Source organism: Hippocampus comes, unplaced genomic scaffold (genome assembly GCF_001891065.2).
Source record: "Hippocampus comes isolate QL1 unplaced genomic scaffold, H_comes_QL1_v1.1 scaffold36, whole genome shotgun sequence".
Taxonomy (NCBI): Eukaryota; Metazoa; Chordata; class Actinopteri; order Syngnathiformes; family Syngnathidae; genus Hippocampus; species Hippocampus comes.
In genome coordinates this window covers 5,306,077-5,325,558 of record NW_017805695.1, presented here as the reverse complement: position 1 = coordinate 5,325,558, position 19,482 = coordinate 5,306,077, and the positions used below count along the sequence as shown (strand labels likewise).

At 41.6% G+C, this 19,482-nt stretch overlaps 2 protein-coding genes across 3 annotated transcripts; one reads left to right on the top strand and one right to left on the bottom strand.

Annotated features, from left to right (window-relative positions):
* The first annotated feature begins 168 nt into the window (after window positions 1-168).
* sec23ip (SEC23 interacting protein) lies at window positions 169-11,849 on the top strand. Of its 2 annotated transcripts, none has more exons than XM_019882060.1 (18): window positions 169-377; window positions 835-1,343; window positions 1,469-1,661; window positions 1,774-1,967; window positions 3,306-3,395; window positions 3,685-3,805; window positions 4,339-4,428; window positions 5,355-5,496; window positions 5,610-5,818; window positions 6,423-6,511; window positions 6,615-6,770; window positions 7,714-7,809; window positions 7,896-8,036; window positions 8,119-8,274; window positions 8,815-8,917; window positions 9,042-9,224; window positions 9,382-9,550; window positions 10,411-11,849. In XM_019882060.1, the coding sequence occupies exons 1-18, from the start codon at window positions 245-247 to the stop codon at window positions 10,496-10,498; spliced, it is 2,862 nt and encodes a 953-aa protein (XP_019737619.1). In that variant the 5' UTR covers window positions 169-244; the 3' UTR covers window positions 10,499-11,849. The 2 variants fall into 2 exon arrangements, with proteins under 2 accessions (XP_019737619.1, XP_019737618.1); XM_019882059.1 differs by having other exon boundaries at window positions 170-377; window positions 1,448-1,661.
* Window positions 11,667-19,434, bottom strand: csgalnact2 (chondroitin sulfate N-acetylgalactosaminyltransferase 2). Its single transcript, XM_019882064.1, has 8 exons — window positions 19,298-19,434; window positions 16,202-17,087; window positions 14,711-14,927; window positions 14,479-14,580; window positions 14,189-14,367; window positions 14,005-14,099; window positions 13,835-13,916; window positions 11,667-13,154 (listed from the first exon to the last, which is right to left on the bottom strand). Exons 2-8 carry the CDS (start codon window positions 16,851-16,853, stop codon window positions 12,862-12,864), a joined length of 1,620 nt encoding a protein of 539 aa, XP_019737623.1. The 5' UTR covers window positions 16,854-17,087; window positions 19,298-19,434; the 3' UTR covers window positions 11,667-12,861.
* Window positions 19,435-19,482: the final 48 nt, after the last annotated feature.

Genomic DNA, 19,482 nt, shown 5'->3' with positions numbered 1-19,482 from the left:
GTCTGTTATCACGCGTTTCTGAACGAGTTTACCGCCATCGACCCACAATATTAAACTAATGCAGACTCATGCTTTATTTTTACATTCTACAGAAAATGGGACTATAGGGTATCAATATCAACATTTGTATTATTCTTATTCTTATTTGGTAAACGTTGACTCTCTTTCTTCCCAGGAGATTTGAACGCATCATGCCCAAACTGCCTGCCTACCCCGGTAGTGGCTACGTGTAATTTAGAGAAAAATGGCAGATAGAAAAAACAATAATGTTCCTAACCCCGGTGCAAATTTGTTATTTAGTGGGGCTCCTGAGTTTAACTTCAATTTGCCCTTTATGCCAGTGAGTCAGGCCTCTGGTCCGGCGGTGCTGTCGGGAGGTAAGAAGAAATACCGATTGCCGAAACATTAGCATACAAGCTAACTAGTTAGCAGACTTCCTGTTGGGACGTGAACTGTTTTTTTTACTCCACACGTCTGAGAAACTGGAAGGAAAAAGAATATTGTCAAGTTTTATTTGTCTGACAGGTTAGCCCCAATTTGCAACCATGTGATGTGGCCAGAATTTATTCTAATCTCATTGACATGTACAGTTCTGTTAACGTTAATCATTGTGAGTTCTCATGTATGTTAAGATGAGATTCTGTGACGAGTACCAAATTGCACTAATTTCTATAAGTTCTTAAATTGTTTTGTTTGTTAACAGAACATAATTGGTCTGTAAATTGGTCTGTGAATTAGTAATACTGCCTTACATTTTATTTTAAATTGTCATGTTTTGTGCAAAACGTATATAAACCAGTTCATGCTTTAAATGTGCACTATGATATTCATCAGAGGATTCTACTGAAGTTGGCGAGGAAGACAGCTTTCTGGGTCAGACTTCTGGAAATGTACAAACTCCTTCTACCTTCAGCTACTTTTCTAACCCAGTAACCAGCAGTGATCCGTTTGCTTCGATTGGCCAACCATCATCCCCACCCCCATCATCATCAGCAGAAGCAGCCTTGTGTGCTGTCACGCAGTCTGTTCCAAGCAGTGTGAACATGGCTCCTCTGATGCCTCCCAGCTCACAGTTGAACACTACTTCCCCTGTTTTCGGCAGTACAGTGTATCACAGCCCAATGGGGCGCCACACTCCTCCCCCTAGTACAATGACCACGCCACCTCCGCAGATGCAACCACAGAGTCATAATCCCTATAGACACACCGCCACCAGCAGCAAAGCCAGTCCTTATATTCCAGTTCCAGAGGTTCTGCCGCAAAGCCACGCATCACAACACAATCCCTACTCTGTCACCTCAGGGTCGCAATCATTCCCACTGTCCGGACCCACATTCACAAAGGTAAACTTCATCAGTGACTGTGCTGGAATACATTTGTGAGCCTAAATGCCTTGGAGGTAACTATTATGCATATAAAAAAGCATTTTCTATTCTGCTCCATTCAGCCTCCTCCCGCTCACGTGCAGGCACCACCACCACTTCCTCCAGCCAACCCTGCTGGTGCAGTCGTGCCTGCTGGCCCCATGATGCAGTACAACTACAATGTTTATGAGCCTATTCAGCCACACTGGTTCTACTGCAAGCTAGTGGAATCCAAAAATGTGTGGCTTCCTTTCAGCATCATCGACTCCCTCCAGCTTGAGGAGACTTTTAACTCTGGTACTTCCTGCACGATCATTTTTACTTAACATCCCTTATTGTCACTCATTGTAATCTGGTGAATCAAGTAGGAATTCGGAGATTTAAAATGTGCACCGTTTTATTTCTCTAGTTCAGCCAGACCCAGAAAATGTGATCGTGCGTACAGACGGTGGCCGGTATGATGTGCATCTCTATGACCGCATGCGATCAGCGGTCTACTGGGAGGAGGAGGATTCGGAGGTTCGCCGCTGCACCTGGTTTTACAAAGGAGATACGGATAGTCGCTTCATCCCTTACTCTGAGGAATTCAGCGACAAACTAGAGGTTTGTTATCCAACTTCATTTGCCTGGCGCTAACTAAAAATCATGACTGTGTAAGTCACATTTGGAGTGGTCAACCTTAAAATAAATGAGTACCCACCAGTTAGTTTCCTTTTCAGAATCAATATTCACATAAAAAAAAAAATCTTCACTGAAATGTGTCTAATTGATTGCAACACACGTTAAGAGGTAAAATGGAGTAAACACCAATGAAAGTAGAGCAAAGCTACATTTGAGATGAAACAAATATATGATTCACTGGAATTCATGAAGATCAAAATTCTGAAAATTGTTGTGTTTTTTACATATGGATATAACTTGAGGGTACAGACCCTGTCGCCAGACTTCATTCTTTCAGCGAACCGAATTACTATTACCCTACAACAACTGCGTGCATGCATGTGTGTGTCTCGAGTGCAAGAGTGCATTGTTCTACGCATTCTTTGATAGAAACATTCGCTTAATTCCAAATAATTATTTCCGGCTTTGGAAAATACCTCTCACAATTTATAACGTTATTCAATACTGTAAAAATGTTGTGATGTGTTTGTTTCATGGGGTGGATCATAACATTGGTATACTCGCTTGCTTCGTTGCAGTTTTTGCTAAATCGGAACAATCTGCACAACACCTCACTCAGGTTTCTCTTTTCTCCAAAACACCTCCAAAAACTGAAGGATTATTTTTTTTTCTTTTTTTCCTTTACGTCTGTCGAATGTGTTCTGCAATCCTTTAACTTACGCCTTGTATAAAAATGACCTGTGAACATCTCAGTCATGACTCCTTCCCTTAAATGTTTGTCATTGGCTGTCTCTACATGAAATGAGGGCTGCGATTGGCTGGCTTTAGCATTGCGTTCAAGGACAAGCATAAAAACGAAGTGTGCATGCAGGGGAAACCTGTATTATTGACTTTGAGATATTAATATCTTGAATTTTCATATTTCTATGACAGCGATAAATTGTTCAGTCTGACAGCAAATAGGACCAGCGACATCAGCTGCAGTTTAAGGGGTCATCAGAGGGACGTGCATTGCCAATACATATACACACACTTCAAACTACTTCGTGACCGTCACAGGTTGATGTAGATTATATTCCCAACAATCAAACACCATTTTTTTCTTCATCTTTCTAATGTCTGAGTGGTAAAGAACGCCACAGCACTATGTCTTTACCCAAAATAGATACAATGATTAAAAAAAAAAAGTTTGTTAGTGTTTGGAGATCTGTGCATCAAGTTTGGGGGGGGGCTGGGGCACGGTCCCCCCAAGTGCTGAGTGTGCTCATTTATGTTCATCACTGAATGATGTAAATTTCATTCAGATTTTTATTTCCTCAGGCAGAATATAAGAAAGCTGTATCTACCAACCAATGGCACCGTAGACTGGAGTTCCCTTCTGGAGAAACCATTGTCATGCATAATCCAAAGGTAAACCTACTAAAAGTCTCATTGGCGCTTAAACGTTTTTTTCAAAATTAGAAAAGTGCTTTAAACACAGGATTTATTATTATTATTATTTTTGCTTTATAGCACAGTCACACCTTCGTGTGTTATAGTGCAAGAACTTTCTTTTGTATATATTTGTATACATATTTACCATAAAGATGGAAGCTGAAACGTGCCGGACCTTGGAAAAGTTGTGTGAACTATGAGAATAGGTTGAGGTGATAGCCGTGATTTGACGAGTGCCAAAACTTTGTTGTCTACGTTTCTGTAGGTGATAGTGCAGTTCCAGCCCACCTCTATGCCTGATGAGTGGGGAACCAATCAGGATGGACAGACCAGGCCCAGAGTGGTGAAGAGAGGGGTTGATGATGACCATGATCAAGTCCCCGATGGTAGACAAAATCCTCTACACAGCTGACTTAGCCTTTGTCCACACGTAAACAGATATGGCTCACGGTCGAGAGATTCTGGGCTCAAATCTCAGCTCAAGCCTTCCTGTGTGGAGTTCACATGCTCTCCAGTGCTTGCATGTTTTTTTTTTTTTTTCTGAGTAGTTTTGCGTCTTCCCACATTTCAAAGACATTCCTGTTAGGTGAATGAAAAAGCTCATTGGGGTAGAACCAAAATCCGAGACGCATAAAAAAATGTGCATTTATGAAGATATCAGTGTACGTGTGGCGATGAATATAAAACTAAATTGTAGCAAAGTTCAGCTTTTTTTCCATGGAAGGGAATTGTAGTTCCTTCATCTTAGCACAGGAAGAAAGCTATTATTTAAAACTGCTTTTTAACGCATGATAGGTAAAGGACCAGCTCTCTCTCAATATAAACAGACAATAGTACTGTGAAATACCTTTTAATGCATCATGACCAAACGATTGTAAAGGCCTTGACAGAGCAAATCCATTCTCTCTACCCTTTCCAGGTGAGCTCCCCAAAGTAGACCATCTTGTGTTCATGGTTCATGGAATTGGTCCAGTATGTGACCTGAGGTTTCGGAGCATTGTTGAGTGTGGTGAGTTGATGCCAGTATTTGTGCAGCCTCTTGGTGGTTTACATCACATCCCCCAAAATTGCCGTTGCAATAAAAACCGTAGTGCATCTACACATATTATTTAAGGGGTTATTTGTGCCAATAGTGCTCGAACAGGGAGTACGGCACACTGTAACAGTTTAGTTATAAGACATTGAGTTTCCTTTCAGAATATTTTTGGTCCATGCCAATACGACCTTCTACAATACCCTCACAAATGCGGGTAATTTGTCAACATGTGCACCAAAATGTGTCATGCAACAAATTCATTCATGTTGTAAAAATGAGTGCATGCAAATGTTAATTTAGTACTGACAGTGACACATTGTATATTTTAAGAGTTGATTATATTCCATTCGATTGTTCTATTGATGAAAAAAATAATTGTATCTAAATGTAATTTGCATTAAAATGTACTGCATTATTTTTTTCTGATTACTGTTTGGTAAAGGATGATTGTTGTTTATTTGGTATTGTTTAATGATTTAACAAAATCAGATAAACAACAATATCACACAAGAGGGAGCAAGGTTGTACTCACTGTTTTTCACACAATTACTTCTTGGGTACTGATTAATGTGAAGGACTACTAGTTTCATGTACACTTTTGAGAATACTTCGGATTTAGCACAAAGGATAACCAGTGTGCTTTCATGTAGGACTACAGAAACCAGATCATATTGACTGTTCATAGGCTGAAATGAGAGGATTTTGACGATTTTCATTAAATTATTTGCGCTAAATGCTCAATCGATTATCAATTAATTTTGACACCTCTAGCCAAATAAAATTTTTTTCGCACTCCTCAAAATTTGGAAAATTGTTCTTGTATTCACCGACAAATTATGAAAGGCTGACTTTTCTTGTTCTTGATACTGTATGATAAATACAAATCACTGTGTTCTCAGTGGACGACTACCGCAGCGTGTCTCTGAAACTGCTGCAGAGTCACTTTAAGAAACCCTTGGACGATCACGCCATCAGTCGGGTGGAGTTCCTGCCTGTCCATTGGCACACGGCCCTCCATGGCGATGCCACAGGGGTGGACAGGTGAGGAGACCTTACATCCTTGAGATGCTGTGCTATACAATATATCTAATACTGGAAAAGTAAAAGTGCAGGTTTGTAATTTTACTCGACAACCTTTTCATTTCTCTTTGCAGGAGAATAAAGAAAATCACTTTGCCCAGCACGGGACGATTACGTCATTTTACAAATGAGACCTTGTTAGATGTGCTATTCTACAACAGTCCTACATACTGCCAGACCATCATGGACACAGTTTCCTCAGAGATCAACCGACTTCATGCCCTGTTCATGAAGAGAAACCCTGATTACAAAGGAGCCATATCAGTTGCCGGGCACAGCTTGGGTAATGCACTACTTTTGGAAAAAAACGAAAACTAATGTGCTCAATCTTTTTTGAGAATATGTAGAATGCAATTCTCAGGCATTTCTGTGTGGGGGTGGCATGTTTCCCCATGTGCATGTGTGCATTCCAAAAACATGTCTGTTCCATTTAAGACTCGAAAATGATCGAACATTTGAATGTGAGTTCATCGGTGTAAACAGTATGTCCTCTGCGATTGTCTGGCTTGCCCAAAGTCAGCAGGGATTGGCGCCATTTTACCCGCAACCCAAATGAGGACATGTGTTATAGAAAATGGATGGATGGACACGATCCAGCCTCAATTTTATGTCCCCTTGCACAATATTCTGATATCCATTATAAGGGCTGTATCAGTTATCTGGCCTAAAACGACAATAATGGTGACAAGTTCGAAGAGGTATTCATTTCTCAAAAAGTTCAGTATTACAGCTCATTATATTTTCAAGTGATCATAATGTTGTGGCTGGTCTGTGTTCGGAGAGTAAACAGAATGATCTTTTGATCAGAGGTTTTAGACACCGGCTAATTTCTTTCTTTTCTTGTTTCCTCATGCTTTGTGTCATTATGATTGATACTGTCCTTGCAGGGTCCCTTATACTCTTTGACCTGCTGTCAAATCAAAAGACTGACATGACCCCTTCTGCGGTGCCAGCCATGAATGGAGGAGCGCAACAGGTGAATGCCGTTTTAATTCTGTATCCATCAAGGGTGGCAAGCCATGAATAATCATAGCCAAATATGCTTCAAAGCACTTCAAAAGTTTGCCTCTGAAATCCAGGTGGCAGCTCCGGTTGCACCGGCCGTCACCCCTCCAGCTGCCGAGGAGGAGCCCAAAGAGGAGGAACCGGAGGACCTTTCCGCTGTGCTGGAACATCTTGGACTGTCCGAGTACAAGAGCACCTTTGACGAGGAAAAGATTGACATTGAATCTTTTGTAAGTGAAAATTAAATGCCTAATGAGAAGGCCCGGAGCAAACCGCGGTTTACTGACATGATCCCGCTTCAAATAGAGTAGGCCTTTTTTATTTTTGTGTTTACAACCGTGCCCCAAAAGGTATTTCCGTGGCATCATAGGCAAAAGGTCGATCGGGCTAATTGTAGCCTTCCCATTAGAATGTGCAGCAGCTGCTCTAATTCAGCTTTTATCTCTGTGGGTATTGGAATGCAAAAGCAAATCACATTGGATCCATTTACGACAATAGTATTTCATTCTAATTGACGTTGTTGCTTTCATGATGCGGCATTGCGAGACGATTGATTAGCACGTCTACCTCAGTGCTGCGGTTTGGGTTTTGAAGCTCAGCTGCGGACCTGTGTAGAGTTTGCATGTTCTCCCTGTGCTCGCAAAGACTTTTTCTACATACTCCTGCTTCCTCTCCCATTTCAAAAACATACATATTGAAGACTAAATTGTCCTTAGCTCTCAGTGTGAAAGGTTGTTTGTCTAGATCAGGGGTCAGCAGCCTTTTGAAACTGAGAGCTACTTCTTGGGTACTGATTATTGTGAAGCGCTATAAATTTGATACGCACTTCTGAAATAACTATTTTGCTCAAATTACATTTATGTTATTGTTCATAATGATATTCATTTATGTGATGATCAGGTTAGTTTCTATTAAAAATCTCAGCCAGTGTTGGCATTTTTAGAACAGGCCTGCGGGCGGGCTACACCCTTGTGGGCTACCTGGTGGCAGCGGGCACCAACTTGATGATCCCTGGTCAAGCACTACGCTGACTCTTGCCAAAGTCTGCTGGGATTGGCTCCAGCTCACCTAATGAGGACAAGCATCATAGCAAAGGGCGGGATTTTGTTGTCACGAATAATAAGTGTGAATTTGACTTTGCTCATTTGCGTCTTTGCTGTTTATTTCTTTTAGCTCATGTGTACAATTGAGGATTTGAAAGAGATGGGAATTCCCCTTGGGCCCAGGAAGAAAATCGCCAAATTTGTCAAAGAAAGAGTCACGAAACAGGCAAGTTTGTCAAATTGGTTTTCCGAAAAATGGACCCCTTGAAACAATTGTATGACCAGCTCTTGTGTACTTTGGCGGCTGCTCAGGAGAAGGAAGCTGAGGTGCAGGTGGTCAGTCAAGTGGGAGAGCCCGCACAAGCTGCTGAGACCAGTCCTGACAAGATTCTGCCAGCAGGCGTCTCCTCCATCCACGTCGACTACAACTACTTTGAAGTTGGTACTGGACAGGTATGTGCGGTCATGTCGTTAAAGCACTTTTTGATTGGTTGTTGAAAATGTGAGTGTATCTACCTCATGCTTTGCTTCTCAGGTGTCGGTGGTCTACCACAACCTAGACTTCAGTCCAGTGAATTTCTTTGCCTTGGGTTCTCCAATTGGCATGTTCTTGACTGTCAGAGGCTTGGAGAAGATTGAAGAGGACTATCAGCTGCCAACTTGTAAAGGATTCTTCAACATTTACCATCCGGTAGGCATTCCTCCTCATTGTGTAGTGGGCCCTGAAGGATTCAGAAGACGGGCTTGGGGATTAATCGATTTAATTCATAAATCGATTGTTTTTTTTCCAAATGTGATGTCTGCCCTTAGTGACTTTTGTAGCCTGTTGATGCACACAGTTGGCACTGAAGACAGCCAACAGTGATGAGCTAGCTTACACAGAGGCAACGTTTCATCTGTCATTTGCATTTGGTTTGCTTTTGCCACGTCAGACGTTGAGCAAAATCCCCTCGCTGCTCGGCATGTTTAAAAGTTGTTGAAATCAAAGCGATGCGCTCGCCCAAAGCATTTCAGCATTTGCTCAGTTTCAGAAACGACTTTGTTCATGTCGCTGATGCATGGCTAAAATGACCGTACAGTTATTGCTCATAGTACCTCCGGTCGCTTTTGCGCACACACAACAGCCTGCAAAGGAATGTTGATGTGGACAGAATTTTGTCGAAAGCAGGCATGTACATGACATGGCATCGGTCCTCCTGTCTGACTCATTACTGTCTCTCACCTGTTTCAGTTGGACCCAGTGGCTTACAGGATTGAGCCCATGATAATACCAGACTTGGAATTGAAGCCTGTTTTGATTCCGCATCACAAAGGAAGGAAAAGGCTGCATCTCGGTCAGGAAAAAGACTTGCTTGCGTGGCTATTTCAATCAAGTCAAATGTGTTGGAAATATTTAAGACCGAAATTCTGTTGTTGTGGGCCCACTAACCCTTTGGGAATGTATGTTTGGTGTTTTAGAGCTGAAGGAAAGTCTCTCCAGAATGGGCTCGGACCTAAAGCATGGTTTTATCAGTTCGTTGAGGAGCGCGTGGCAGACACTCAATGATTTTGCTCGCGCCCACACCTCCTCTGCGCAACTTCAGGCAGAATTGGCTATGGTGGCCGATCAGATTGAAGAACAGGAGAAAAGAGCACAAGATCGTAAGCCTCTCTCTCTCTGTCTCTCTCTCTCTCTCTCTCTCTCTCTCTCTCTCTCTCTCTCTCTCTCTCTCTCTCTCTCTCTCTCTCTCTCTCTCTCTCACACATGTGCCGACTGGATGCGTTTGATTCATTTTGTAATGTTAATGCTCTGTTTTAGTTTCAGAACAAAAAAACCCAGAGATCCCTGAACCACAGAAAGAAGAAGAGCCTGAGGTCAGGATCGGGATGCTGAATGGAGGGAATCGGATCGACTTTGTCCTGCAGGAGAAGCCCATTGAAAGTTTCAATGAGTATTTGTTCGCCCTACAGAGTCATCTGTGCTACTGGTACACGACTTTTTTGTTATTCTAGGGTTTGGCAGTGCGTCTGTTGCATATACCACATGCAAAGACGGTAGTGCCATGATCACGGGTGAAAATACAATCCATGTTGCCTTCTTCTTAATGGGCACCTGGGTTTGCTTCACTCTAGGCCTGCACAATATATTGAAAACTATGTTCATCGCAATAATGGCCCGTGTAATATGCATATTGTAAACACATACAATCAGTTTCATATGGAATTGTGTGCTCTGACCTGACTTTGACCAATCAGATGCAACGTGAAATGTACATCGCCATCCAATGGGGGAACATGATGTAGGGGCATTACTAACACGAAATAACTTGAAAACACACACACATACAACATATACTGTGACAGACACATAGCTGTCCATTAATCCATCCTTCCATCCATTTTCAGCACCGCTTATCCCTGGCGCCTATCCCAGATGATTTTGGATGAAAGGCGGAGTACACCCTGAACTAATCTCCAGTCGCATGGCGCAAAAAGAGACAAAAGAAACATTCGCACCCACACCATCACTGTCAGTTAATACAATTAAATAATACATTAAGCCTGCTTATTTTGCTGGATGAAAATGTATTTTTTTGACTGGACAACAAAAAAGTCAGTTCTTTTGGTCTCGTGGTGCCCGTGGCACTTTCATTCGCACATCCCACAGTAGAGGGAGGTTGGGTGAGCAGTGACTAATTTGTATGAGACCGCTACTGCACCCCCTGGACGAGATGATTTCAAGAGGGTGTTTTAAATTTTGAAAAAAATGTGATGTTGCTTAATATTTAACATTTATGCACACTTTCTGCGTACAAGGAATAATGAATATTGAATTTGTGTTTTGTAGGGAGTCTGAAGACACAGCTCTGCTTATCCTCAAGGAGATCTACAAAAGCATGGGGGTGCAGCCAGAACATGGTACATTAGCACAATAAAACCCCATCACGAAAGACTTTTTCATTTGGATTATTTCATGCCTGGATTATTTGCCATTTCTTTTATTGTCTATCTCCATGATTTTCTGTAGGCAAATGTGTAATACAACCATATATATTATGGTGCAGACCCAATTCCAATGAAGTTGAGATGTTATTCTTAAACATAAACAAAAACAGAATACAACAATTTGCAAATCATGTTTGGCCTATATTTAATTGAAAACACTACAAAGACAAGATATTTAATGTTCAAACTGATAATGTTTTTACCAAATGATGAGTAACTTGGCTGCAACAAGTTCCAAAAAAGCTGGGATAGAGTCATGGTTACCACTGTATTACATCACCTTTACTTTTAGTAACATTCATGAAATGTTTGGAAACTGAGGACACTAATTGTTGAAGCTTTTGAGGTGGAATTCTTTCTTATTATTTTGCTTTATGCATAGTTTCAGCTGTTCAACAGTCCGGGGTCTCCGTTGTCGTATTTTACGCTTCATGATGCCCCACACGTGTTCAGGTCTGGACTGCAGTCAGGCAAGTCAAGTATCCGCACACTTTTACTATGAAGCCAGACTGTTGTAACTCCTTAACACATTGTAACTCCTTAGCACCGCATGAGGGATCGAAGGTCATGGGCATTCAATGTTGGTTTTCGGCCTTGCCGCCGACATGCAATGATTTCTCCAGATTCTCTGAATCTTTTGATGATATTGTGGACCATAGATGACGAAATCCCTAAATTCCTTGCGATTGAATATTTTCTCACGCAATTATTTACAGAGGTGAACCTCGCCCCATCTTTGCTTGTGAATGACAATGTCAATTCACAGACCCACTCTTTTAGACCCAATCATGTCACCCACTTGTTCCAAATAGGTGTTAGATGAGCATCCCTGCACGTTCTGTTTCCTTTGCCACGCGTCCCAGCTTTTTTTGAACGTGTTGGAGCCATAAAATTCAAAGTTAATGATTATTTGCTAAAAACAATAAAGTTTCTCAGTTTGTACATTAAATATCTTCTTTGTCATGTATTTCATTAAATGCAGGTAACATGATTTGCGAATGATTGAATGCTGTTTTTCCTTAATGTTTAACACAACGTCCCAACACCATTGGAATTGGGTTTGTTTTTGTCTTAAATTAAGAAAAGCGAATGCCATTGTAGATTTAAAGAGGTGACATGTTTATTATAACATTTTGTAGTATAAATTATACAGCTGGACAAGGAAAGGAATGTGTGTCATATGATAAAATGGCAACAGATAGCAACATATTAGCAGCAGTTTTTGAATAAAGCCTTCTCTGAGTCCAATGGGAAAATTGTCCAATAAATCATTTCCTTGCACATTTTCTTTGTGTTCAGTTGTTTGGCTGAGTGGAAGACAATATATACTACCCAAATTAACTAACTGTTTGATTTGGAGTAACATTTATGGCGATCACACAGAACTTCGCCCCGCTGCCTTGAAACATTTTCTGGACTCCTGTGTTGACCTCATACATCTAACATCAGCGGACAAATCAACAGTTAACATGGCCTCTGGAACATAAGTAAAAGAGTCTGCAGGAGTCCAAACATCGCAACATGGGCATGAGATCAAAAACAATCAATTCACATGAATAAAAGACAACATTTTGAAAAAAATATTTACAAGAATGTAGTGTTCCAACATAGTCCTGTACTGTGAATAAATACTGCCAATAAGCCTCGCAGGGTGTAAAACGACACATTTCAGAGAATTAAAAATTCAGGTGCCTTCGTACCTGATATTCGTTTTGCATGGTCACGTTTGATCTTTGCACTTTCAACAATCACATTAACATGCTTCTCTCTATTAAGATAGTGACTGACTGTCACAGAAAATAAAAAAGGTCCCTTTCATCAAACAGCTAATAAATAGAATACTAACTGAACAATATGGCTCCACAATTAACATTAAAAGTTGTTTTCTCCCAATTTGCAAAAACAAATAACTAGGTTTGCAACCCAAGAAGTGGAATTTCACCTTTGTTTAGGAAATGTCAACATGACCAACTGCTGAACTCTATTGACCGTGGTTACAGTTAAAAGGTAGCTCAGCAGTAGCGAGAAATATGGTGGGGTCGGGGTTGTCGGGTCCATTTCACAGCAAGTAAATGGTCAATACCTGCAAGGCGAACGACTTGCTTTTTGGAAAATGTGTACAAAACGCAGCAGGGTAAGCAGTGATTTGATCATCTGCTCTTTTCAGTTTGCCGTAGCTCAACTAGCCACGTAATTGTTCTTTGTACATTCATTTGTCTGCAGCTGTGCATTGATAATGTCAGCATCTCACAGGCTTTTCGCTGACGTGACACTGGACACGCGGCGAAGCTGCTCAGTCCTCTGCTTTGTTCTGAGGCTTGAAGGCCTGCTTGCGGAGGTGAGCCTCGATCTCCTCCCGGAACACGAGCATTCCCAGGTAAGAGTGAGAGGCCTCGTTCATGGCTTTGGACTGGATGCACATGCGGTACTGTTCTGGAGTTAGCTCGTCAGCGCACTGCTTCTCGTGCCATAGGTGAAAGAGAGTGGACACCGGCGTCCGGACCACCACTAGGTCACTCCGAAGATACTTCCTGTACAAGTGGACGTCTTCAACGCCCCAGCCTTTCACTTCAAGATCAAAACCCCCTGAGAGAGAGAGAGGGAAAATGATGAGTGACGTTGTGGGGAAACCGACGAGTACCGTATTGGCCCGAATATAAGATGGTGTTTTTTGCATTGAAATAAGACTGAAAAAGTGGGGGTCATCTTATATTCGGGTGCTAGCCATTATACCCATTCACGACGCTAGATGACGCCAGATACCATTGAAGCGAATGCTGAACTTGACTCCCCAGGCCAAAGCGAACCCCTGTCACGAAGAATAAAAATAAAAATAGCGGTAGCACGAAGAAGAAAATTAAAAATAGCGGTAAGAAAGAAAAGAGAAGAAAATAATAGAAGAGATAACAGAAAATGGAGAAACGTAGCGATAATTTGGAGAAAAGTGGGTCGAAGATCAGCCAGGTTAACCGGCAGCTGAGGAGAAGTTATAATGTAATTTACATTTCAAAAACCAGAAGCCATTCATTTACGAATGTGATTGCACTTTAGTTTACATATTTAAATGTTCAGATATTAAGATTTGAATGAGTCAAAATAACATGCTTTTTCTCTCAAATATATTGTTATAATCATTTGTTTCAGATGTACTGTAATTATTTTCTGTATAAAAATTAATTTGGTGTTCAAAAAGAGGGGGTCGTCTTATAATCAGGGCCGTCTTATATTCGGGCCAATACGGTAATACATGAAAAATCTGCCCTTACCAATACTTAGGAAATCAGAGCGATATTGACACGTCATACCGAAGCCAAAATCTCTCCAGAAACCAGCATCCTTTTTGTGAACCTGTTTCAAACAGACATTTATGCTCCGCATTCTTTTATTTACGTCAAGATGGCAGGATTAGACTGTATTCAGTCATCAAAGGTCTTACCAGCTGAAGTTCAACAGGTGGAGCCAGCTCTAAATTTCCATAAACTATGGCAGGATTGTACAGACTAAACACTACTGGATAGAAGACTTTCTTGTCTACAAAATAGAATAAGCAGCATGTTTAATCGCAAACCTGACAACATTTTTTTTTCTTTTGAATTCAAATGACAGATGTATAAGCATACTTGGATCTGCGTGGAGACGACACGTATTCAGGAAGTCCAACGTGAAATGGATGTCGACGTCACAGAAAAACATCAGAACGTCACCTTTAGTCCAAGCACGCGCGCCAATATCCAGGCCCCGCCCTCGGGAGAAATCCTCCTCCACCGGGATCAGAGTGTAATTAGAGAAACTCTCCTCTCTGACACACACACAAAAACAAACAAACAAACAAACAAAAAAAGGATATATTCTTTATCCTCTTTATGACATGCTGAATGACCATAGCTTGTTGTGAGCAAAAAGGACAAACCTTGACATTGTTTCCAAAGATGACTTCACCTCTCGGAGTCCCTCTTGGCCAAAATAAACGACTGTGAGGTGAACTCTCTTGTCCTGCTGTACACACACTTCCCTAAAAGCAGTTAGTGTTACACATTTGTCTACAACACCAATTACAAGAACAACAATTAAAAAAAAAAAAGCAGATGGGCGAGTATCGAATGAACAAGCGAGAACATGTCAAAAGAATCAAATGCTCTCACCTGAAGTTGTGTAAGAACTGTAAAAAGGTTTCTGCTCTGCCCGCCAGCGGCACAATGATGTTGATTATCATTTCCGTTGTGTCAACAGTCATGCTCCTGACTTTCATCAGTGGACCAAAAGGCCTGAAAAGGGTGACGTGGCGGAAGGTGCTGGACTCCTTTTTGGCAAAGAAGAGCTCGTAAAGTGACCCTTTGTCCCGCTCGGTTCTGTACATGCCTGCCGACCAAGGACAAGATGATAGCCGATGAAGGTTAGTGTGTGGATGTGACAGACAAGCCTGCATTTGTCCAAAAACAAAAAGCTCATTTTGAGCTTGCTTGAAAACAGTGATTGCGCAACAAGCATTTATTGGCTCCAACATACTGATTCATATGTACTTGGGAATGGGGGAATGAACCACATTTTGTTACTTCAACTAAACAAATAAATGATCTATTCCAGCCAATCAATAGAGAATCGGTTCTGGTTAAAATGAATAAGAAAGTTGTGATAATGTAAATGACAATGCTTTGAATTTGTTTTGAAGTCATATTATCCAGTGTTCCAAAAGATTTTCACATAATTTTCAGTTTTACCTGTTCATTTTATTTTTTAAAGGTGAAGAATGACGTTCAAGGCAATGAAAATGCATTTTGTGTGTTCATATGCTCAAACAAGAGTGTGCAGCTTGCATTTGAGGAAACTCAATAAAAATACAACTGGAATGCAGATTTGAACTTGGCACAAAATACCCCGAGGGGAAGACAAAATGGGAAACGTGTGTTGTATCATAGGCGGCGCCCATATTGAATAGCTTTGTGAAAATCTGTATCCGCTTGAATATATTGCTGGAATTATATATATTTTTTTCTTTACCTATGAGTGTTTTCGAACCTCGATGCATGGGATAACAATTAACACCTCTATATATCTTTAAGCAATGGATATCGGCACACATGCAGATAAATATAATACTCATAAGGCGCATGTTCTTTGTCCTCTGTAAAGAAAGACTAATCTCGGCCTTTCAACCGGAAATATTCTCTGATTTCTGTTGTCCTCAATGAAAGCAGATTGCTGATCTTTGCAAACATCTGGTTTTGCTCCGCAAAACAATGATCAACATTTTTGCCGATTCTCTGACATGTTATAGACCAAACCAGTAACTGAATCAAAATGAATTAATGTATGCATTTTCCGTGGTGTCAAGTTGAAATAATATCCTGTTTTTGGAATACAGGGATGGAAATTAAAACTTGTTGTTTTCTGGATTCATTCATAAGCCAATTATTAAAAGAATTGTTAGTTGAAGCCCGAGTCATCACTACACTGCTCATGTCATCAGAAGACACCTTAGATACGTGATGCATTCAGTAGTGTTGTTGGTTGCTTTCTTTTGGTAAAGCAATGGTACTGCTCAACACAGTAAATAAGCGCATTGTACACCTGTACAATGCGCTTATTTACTCCTATGCGTTAGTCAGCTTGTTTCAAGGAACATACGGCGATACCTTCTATGAAGTGGCCCTCTTTGTAGGCTTGCCTATGCATGGCCATGTCATCCTCCACACCGTCCTCCTCGTCGGGGTTGTTGATTATTTCCAAGGCGGCCTCGATGACTTCCACCAGTTCGTCCCGCCGATCTTTGCGAACGGGTTTCTCCTCCGGGTGCCGCGTCAGACCCATCTCCAGCTGGTAAACCTTGGAGGAGGTGAAGCTCTCAAAGGGCACCAGCGCGTACTCGCTGGGCAGGCGGGCCCCTGTGTTGACCTCGGCCTTGTCAATCTGAGAGTGCAGGTAGTCCAACAGATCTCCGGGCTCTTGCTCCTTGTTCTCAGCCAAGCCCTGCGCCTCGGGGAGCTCCTTCTTCTCCTGCAGGAGTTTCAGCTTCTCGCTCATTTCCTGCAGCTCCTGCTTGAGCTGCACAATCTGCCGCTTCAAGCTGGCGGCGCGGTTCAGGTGGCGCTCCTCCTGCTCTTGCAGCAGGGCCTGGTAGTACTCCTTTCCGTAGGGCTCGCCCGCGATGCCGGGAAGGACGAGGCTGACGTCGGGTTGAGGGGTGCACTCCAGCAGGTAGGCGAAAAACAGCAGCACCAGCAGCAGGAAGAGGCCCAGGAAGAGCCAGCGGACTCGGCCGTGGAGCAGCAACCCCCGTCTGGGCATCACGCTCTCATACAAGCTCCAGCTGGACAAGTCTGCATTCCGTTTCCTCTCTCACGCTCTCATTGACATCACTTTGGACATAATTCGGAATACACTTTGCACAGGTAACATTTTAGATTTTTTCTTGCAAGACATTTCAAGAACAATGTGTGGCAAACTAATTCTGGTGATTCCACTCGGAAGTCGCTTGAACCTTTTGGTAAAATAGTCCCATGTAAATCCATTGATCGTCACCTATGGAGGAGAAAAGAAAAATCCACATGAAGACCATGATGTGCTTAACCATCAATGGCAAACTACACTAGCCAACAAATGTTTACTACGAGATGAGAGCTAACTTTTCTAGATGTGTTTTTGCACTGATTCCCAATCTGCCCTTGTTTTTGCTCTGTCACATCACGTTTCATAATAATAAGAATAATTTAATTATTTAATATAGTAATATATTTCTTAATATTCATGAATTAAGGGTTAGGTACAGCAACAGATGGATTTTTTTTTTTAACTTCACAGCAATAAATTACAACACATGGTCAAATGTGTACTGCACAAGCTTTTACAGGGCAAACTTGAAAATTTTCAAAATCCTGATGTGCTAGGAAAAAAGTAGACATTTTTCAAACCAGCGTCAAAAATACTTTCAGGGACATAGAGTCATCTCTAATTAAAATGTTCTGTTGACCAGGGTTATTAAGCAAAGCTGGAGAGAATAAACATCTTCACAATGAATATAATGTTCTGTTTGGATGGAATCTGTTTAAAATAGGGGATGATTTATGTCACCTACAAAGTCAGACACTACCAGGCTGACGCCAGTTACATAACACCACAGTCAAACAGCACCACAAGGCTCCAAAATTGCCAGAAAAAAAACACACACACTTCTCTCAAACAGACTCAACTGTCCTGCTACGACTGCAACAATACAAATTTGCAGCAAGCTACTTCCTGTTAAACACGGAGTTAAAAAAATAAAAGCTCAACACTCACGCATAGAAACACTAATGTCAAATTAAGGAGATGATACAAGGTACCGGTAATACAATAGCATGATATCCAATTCAAGAGTTGTATCAAATATTCTAACTTCACAAAGATAATATTCAGCTTTGATTGAAACAGAGCAGTTGCAGTTTGCAGTGGAACTGCATCATCATGAGAGCTGTGGCTTCTATTTCTCACTAACGCGAGAGTCAAAAATACACAGAAAGTGTGTATAAAAGTGCAACTTTTTTAAGAGGTTCTCGACTCAGCTTTTCTCTTAATGTAAAATTGTGTAAAGGTTAGGCTTGAAGGTCACCTAATCAAGCTCGCAGCAGAGTGGTGTAATTCTTCTAACCTGACAGCTTTGGTCATGACCTGGCCTTTCTGGAGTAAATCAGTCACAGGGCGAAAATGAAAAGCAGGAGGACGCAAGCAAAGTCTACCAATGTAATTCTTATTTACAGCTTGAGAACACAATTATCTTGAATGTCCGTCAACATGCCATTTTTTTTATTTGATTGTAAAAAAAAATAAAATAAACAAGAGAAAAGAAATAGGAAGTGGTATTTTGACATGTGGTAAATCAACAGGGTTTCTTTCATGTGAACTTTGTGGGTGGAGAGGCAGCAAGTTTTGGATGGTGAGGCAGCAGGGTGCACCCAGTGTGGACTGATCGCCAGCCAATTGCAGGGCACACACGTAGACAGACAAACCACCATGACCAATCACAATCATACCACTGGACAATTTAGAGTCTTCAATTGCGCAACATGCATGTTTTTTGGAATGTTGGAACAAGCAGGCGGAAATACAATCGCATAAACACCGCATGGGTATGCAAATTACATACAGGAAGGAACCCTGAAACTCAGAAGTGTGAAATAGACAGGCTGCCACAAAACGACATCTTGAAAAAATTTCACAAAACCATACTGGACTTAGACATAGAGAAAGAGAGATGACAAACACGTTTAAGACTTGTATGGCTTTTCTTTGAGCTCCACACACATTCCAAAAACATGCATGTTCATTGTAGACTTTTAATTATCCATAGCTGTGAACAGTCCAGGGTGCAACCTGGCTCGAACTCTCATGAGGGCAAGCACGACAGAAAGTGGATGATGGATGGACTTTAGTCAGGTGATTTATCAACTGTACATCACATACAGTATCGGCCATACAAACCAGGTAATTAGTGGTGTCGGGCGAAATTTCTCATATCGTGCATCACTAATGTACGTAATTCCTGTGACGGAGCGTGGCTTCGGACTAACGGTGTTTATATTCTGTTTTATAAAAGCCGAAGTGAACCAACAATTATTCTGAACTGTCCAAACCGGAAGTCGCCTAGGTTGTGCTGTTGGCTTAGCAACGTTGGGTTATCTCTACGGTTTCCACTTATTTGTCTGTCAATAAAGCGTCCCGCAAGGCAAGTCTGTCGTGCAAAACCAGATACTCACGTCATCTTGTGCGTGTCCCTTGCCGTTTGCTCTTGAAGCTGGAGGTTAGGAGGGAAGCCCAGAGCGAGGGGGAGCCTGTGTTGCAAAATGCCACGGAGCAAAAAGAAGAGTGGCTTTGCATCCACTTCCGGTCCGCACGAGCCAATAGAACTCATAGACGTCACACTACACGTTGACGCTCGTGA